We start from the raw sequence: 5,000 nt of genomic DNA on the forward strand, positions 1-5,000 counted from the left end.
TGTTGATATGTTTAAGTAACTCTCATAAGAATTTGGGGAATTTTAAGGGAATTGAATTTCCTTTAAAGAGAAGGATTAGTTTTATTTACATTGCAAATTACATAACAGGAATCAGCCATTTCATGAGAAAGATTAAAAAAAAAAAATTATCCATACACATTATGTAAGTTTATCCTATCTTTGACATATCAGCAAATTCGGCAAAAAGAAAGAAAGAAGAAAAAAAATCAACAGGTTTTATTTTCTGTAATAGCTTCACATTTTAAATCTCTGAAGTCATTGTAAATATTTACCATGTGTTTTTTATGATTTCAGTGTAGGAATTTCAGTGTGTTTCAATGAACTACATGACCATTTCAAAAGATTATTTGACTACCTGTAACCTAACCTAACCTTACATTATCTAATGAAACTCAACTCGGCTTTATTTAATTTAATCTCATGTAGCCAAACCTCACATTGTTTAACCTAACCTCTTTAACTTGACATGATATAAACCTGATTTATGGTAAATCAGTCAAGCTTAACAAAAAGTAATATTTTCATGCGTGCTGGTTATCTCATGAAAGGAGACAGCTGTTGTATATAAGATTAGTTTTATTTTATGCTATAAGTAATTTAAGTGTCAAGGAAGAATTAGTCATTTAATGTGAAGAATTTTGTTGTTGTTGTTGTTGTATTAATTGCAATTTTATTGTTAAAATTATGTTTTTCTCAGTTGATACTAGTTATCTCACTAATTGAGATACAATTTTTTCTGTATTGTTCATAGTTATTAGGAAAACATGAATGAAGTAATGAAACAGATACTTTTTTTTTCTTTTGTAAATAACCAACAGGGAGCTAACAAGAAGCATGATTACACAAGACACAGACCCAATCCCAAAGCTCAAGAAAATGAAGAATAAAAAGGCCAAATTCAAGAAGGAAAAGAAGAAAAAGATGAAGAAAGGATTAGAGGTAAGAATTAATTGCTTTTTGTACGTGATGTATAAGGTGCCAATTCATATAGCTGAAACAGCAAATCATTTCTGTTTATTCACAGGCTGATTTAAACTAACTTTAATCACATTTTTACCACATTGTAAGGGAAATTCTATATCAAACTAGATCCTGTGATGTCATTCCTTTCATTTTACAAAGCCGTTAACTTCCTTTTCCAGAACCCAGAGTCAGATAGCGAGAGTGATAACCTTGATCTCAGTCAGCCCCTGTACCCTCTATCACATTACATATCGGACCAAGAGGATTTAGTCAACCAGATGTTTTCTACTATCCGAGGCTCGAAGTTCCAGGCCATGCTTCCCCCTGTACTAAAGGTTTGTCCTCTGTGTGTATTTGGGTGTCAAGGTGATGTTAATGATATTGCTTAAGGTAGCCGTTAGATTGTTTGAATAGAGAAACTCCTTTGAGGTACCGAGATTGGTGGGTTTTTTTTATTATGCAGATAAAATATATTACTCTATAGGCTGTTCAGATATAGTCCAATTTTTTTCTTTTCACATGTCATTGTCAAGTATCTGAACCCCTAAAGGGTGTGCATGATAAATTTAGTCATGCACAGCCTTTACCAATACTCAACAGAAAGCCGGAAAATGCTTATAATGCTTTCAAATATCATAATGTAGATTTTGGCATGTAAATTCCAAAAGTAAACTTTTAATGTACTGACTGAATTAGAGTAAAAGAGATTGTTTAGTGTATTTATGCATCAGATTGTAATATAGTACATCCTCTAGGGGTTAAATAACTCATAACCTACTCCTCTCAACAGTAGGTCTTCTCACTTTGCATCTTGAAAGGAAACCAGCCATTTTTCATGAATATTATATACAAAGAAAATTTTTTCTTTCATAGTTCAGTATGGGAAAATGAATATACCATATTATCTTGGGATCATTATATATTTGTTATGATATGGGATATGATATATATAAATATATATATAATATATAATATATATATATATATATATATATATATATATATATATATATATATATATATATATATATATATATATATATGTATATATATATATATGTATATATATAATTGGTGATGATAAACTTTTCTTAACCCCTCGAGGATGGTTCTTGTAATATTATGTGTTCATCCACAAATATTACAAGAACCATCCAATCCCATACAATGTTAATGAATTATTAATGTGAGTACATATATTTTGGGTAATTTTTTCAGCATTTGTTTATATGTCAAAACATGATTTCTTGAATTGTAGATTTATCAAAACATGTTTGTTTATCATTTCATGGCTACCTTTAGCTCATCCTCAAGGGGTTAACTTTCTTAATTAGACTTCATTCTTTTTCAATACAGAAAAGGTCTTCTTCAAATTTAGATTTGATTTTTCTTTGAATTGATTATTTTGTAATTGCATGCCTCCATACCCTCGTATTATTGGACTCTTTATCATACATGAATCAAAAGGGATATGGCCAAATACACTCTGATACACACAGTTATTTATAGTGTAATACACTCCTATTCAGTAAGGATTTACACAGTTATATTTTGTTTAATATAATATGAAATGTGTAATATACATTATCAGTGATAATCCTGTCTCTTATGTCATCCCCTCTTACCACTGTAGTTTCCTCCTCCTCTTCCTCCTCTTCCTCCTCTTCCTCTTCCTCTTCCTCCTCTTCCTCTTCTTCCGTCACTACCATAACCTCCACTTTTACCTCCACCATAGCCCCTACTGCCACCATATCCTCCACCTCTTCCACTACTGCTGTAGATTCCTCCTCTGTTTCCACCACTGTAACCTCTATTTTTGCTTCCTCCACTATAACCACCACCACTGCTACCGTAAGCACCTCCACCATAGACAGCCCCACCATGACTTCCACCTCCACTATACCCACTTCCACCATTTCCACCTCCACTGTGACTTCCACTATAGCCATGATTGCCAATAGGTGCAACAATTACATATCCCTCCTTCCCACCATATCCACTTCCTCCCGCATGCTCACCATACCTACTTCCTCCCCTGTGCCCACCATACCCACTTCCTCCCCTGTGCCCACCATACCCACTTCCTCCTCTGTGCCCACCATACCCACTTCCTCCCTTGTACCCACTATACCCACTTCCTCCTCCACTGTGCCCACCATACCCTACTCCTCCTCCTCCCCTGTGCCCACTATACCCACTTCCTCCTCCACCATGCCCACCATACCCACTTCCTCCTTCATGCCCACCATACGCACTTCCTCCCCCGTGCCCATTATACCCTCCTGCATGTGTTCTTGCTCTGTGAGCAGCTTGCAAGGCCCTATAAGCTACCTGCTCCCTAGCCGCCTGTGCCGCAGCATGTGCCACAGTGTCAATGCTCTCAGCCGCAGCCACAGCCCGGCCCGCAGCCTGGTTAGCGACAGCTGCGGCATCAATTCCATGCCCCTGGCCATAGCCAGTGCCTCCTGTTGTGACCACTACATAGCCGCCACCATAAGCATTGCTGTGTGTACCCATACCACCATAGCTACTGCTGTGTGCACTGCCATAGCCACTGCTGTGTGCACCTCCACCACCATAGTCACTGCTGTGTGCACCTCCACTGCCATAGCCACTGCTGTGTGCACCTCCACTGCCATAGCCACTGCTGTGTGCACCTCCACTGCCATAGCCACTGCTGTGTGCACCTCCACTGCCATAGCCACTGCTGTGTGCACCTCCACTGCCATAGCCACTACTGTGTGCACCTCCACTCCCATAGCCACTGCTGTGCGCACCACCACCATCACCATAACCACCACCTGCTGTGGAGCTACCTCTCTTGTCTCTTTGTTCATGATTACTCTTGCTATGGCTCCATTCACTGCCATAGCCATCACCTTTAGCAAGACTCAGAGTAACGCTAGGAATGCCATTACTCCATCCTAGTGGAGACTTGGTGCTCTTCTGTTGTCCGGTAGTTCCTCTTGTTGCCCGGGTGTGATTGCTGTGTCGGTGACTCTCCAAAGAGGATTCTTTCTTCTGTGCCTCTTCTTTCTGTTCCTGCAGGAGAGATGGATTGAAATTTAAGCCTTTTTTGTGATGAGTAGTGTAAGAAGGAGAGTGTTGACTTCTGGCATAGATCTTAATGACTGTTCTACTCTTGTGCTGACCTGATGAAAAGTTTTTCATGATGTTAGTACATTGCATAGTCAGCTTGGAAAGAATCATACTTTAATTATAAAGACACACTAAGTAAACATATATGAACCTGTCAGCTTCTCATACAGAATGAAAATGCAATTACTGCACCAGATGAATCTTTCTGGTCATTCTGGGATTTTTTATTGATTTATGGCATTCATTTTTTTCATCTATTGTTTGTATAATTCTATATCTAACCTCAGATTGGTGGACACAACCTTTGTTGATTGTTGAATGAGTCTGGCACAGGTGACATGTGACTGAAAATAAGAAAATTGATAATGTCAAACTAGTGACCACATTACATAAACAGTGCATGCATAGATGTGAGCATAAATTTGCAACACATGCACTCCCTCTCTCACTCAATCACTCACTCACTCACTCACTCACTCACTCACTCACTCACTCACTCACTCACCTGCCCACTCACACTGTAACCTGCTAGGTGCCAACAGTTATAATCACTAGCTTTGCCCATTTTAACCTGGTTGGAAAAACAGACAGACGTTCCTTGTCATGGTCTTTATTGGTGGCCTGTTAGTACAGTTGGCTCTGGCCAAGGGTGGGAGGTCAGAACTGTTCGCTCTGCCTGTTCTTCACTCACTGTGATCTGGATCCCTTTTATGTCCTTCTTAACCCTATGACGACGGTGCGTCACACCCTTGTGACACAGCCAAACTCCCAATGCCGGGGCGTCATGCCAGTGTGACGATTTCAATGCAATATTGCAATCGCCCGGCATAGGGGTCTTCGCGTAGCGAATGCCCCGTCGGGAAAGGGTTAAGTACCACTCCTGAATCCCTTTGCATGCCTCAGTGCTTCTGCAAGCA

At 39.3% G+C, this 5,000-nt stretch overlaps 2 protein-coding genes across 3 annotated transcripts in view; one reads left to right on the forward strand and one right to left on the reverse strand.

The window, feature by feature from the left end:
• The window catches only part of LOC122260801 (uncharacterized), a 15,603-nt gene that overhangs the window by 965 nt on the left and 9,638 nt on the right, over nt 1-5,000 (forward strand). For both annotated transcript variants that reach the window (XM_043028210.2, XM_043028218.2), the window contains exons 2-3: nt 840-960; nt 1,164-1,319. In XM_043028210.2, the coding sequence (XP_042884144.2) occupies nt 856-960; nt 1,164-1,319 (261 nt within the window). In that variant the 5' untranslated portion in view covers nt 840-855. The remainder of the gene's footprint in view (nt 1-839; nt 961-1,163; nt 1,320-5,000) is intronic.
• LOC147468607 (uncharacterized) lies at nt 2,488-4,648 on the reverse strand. The gene is made up of 5 exons (XM_086552458.1): nt 4,603-4,648; nt 4,366-4,427; nt 3,084-4,026; nt 2,691-2,923; nt 2,488-2,505 (listed from the first exon to the last, which is right to left on the reverse strand). Exons 1-5 carry the CDS (start codon nt 4,646-4,648, stop codon nt 2,488-2,490), a joined length of 1,302 nt encoding a protein of 433 aa, XP_086408584.1.

Source organism: Penaeus japonicus, unplaced genomic scaffold (assembly GCF_977035675.1).
Source record: "Penaeus japonicus unplaced genomic scaffold, GWHDUDI00000001_assembly GWHDUDI00000027, whole genome shotgun sequence".
NCBI lineage: Eukaryota > Metazoa > Arthropoda > Malacostraca > Decapoda > Penaeidae > Penaeus > Penaeus japonicus.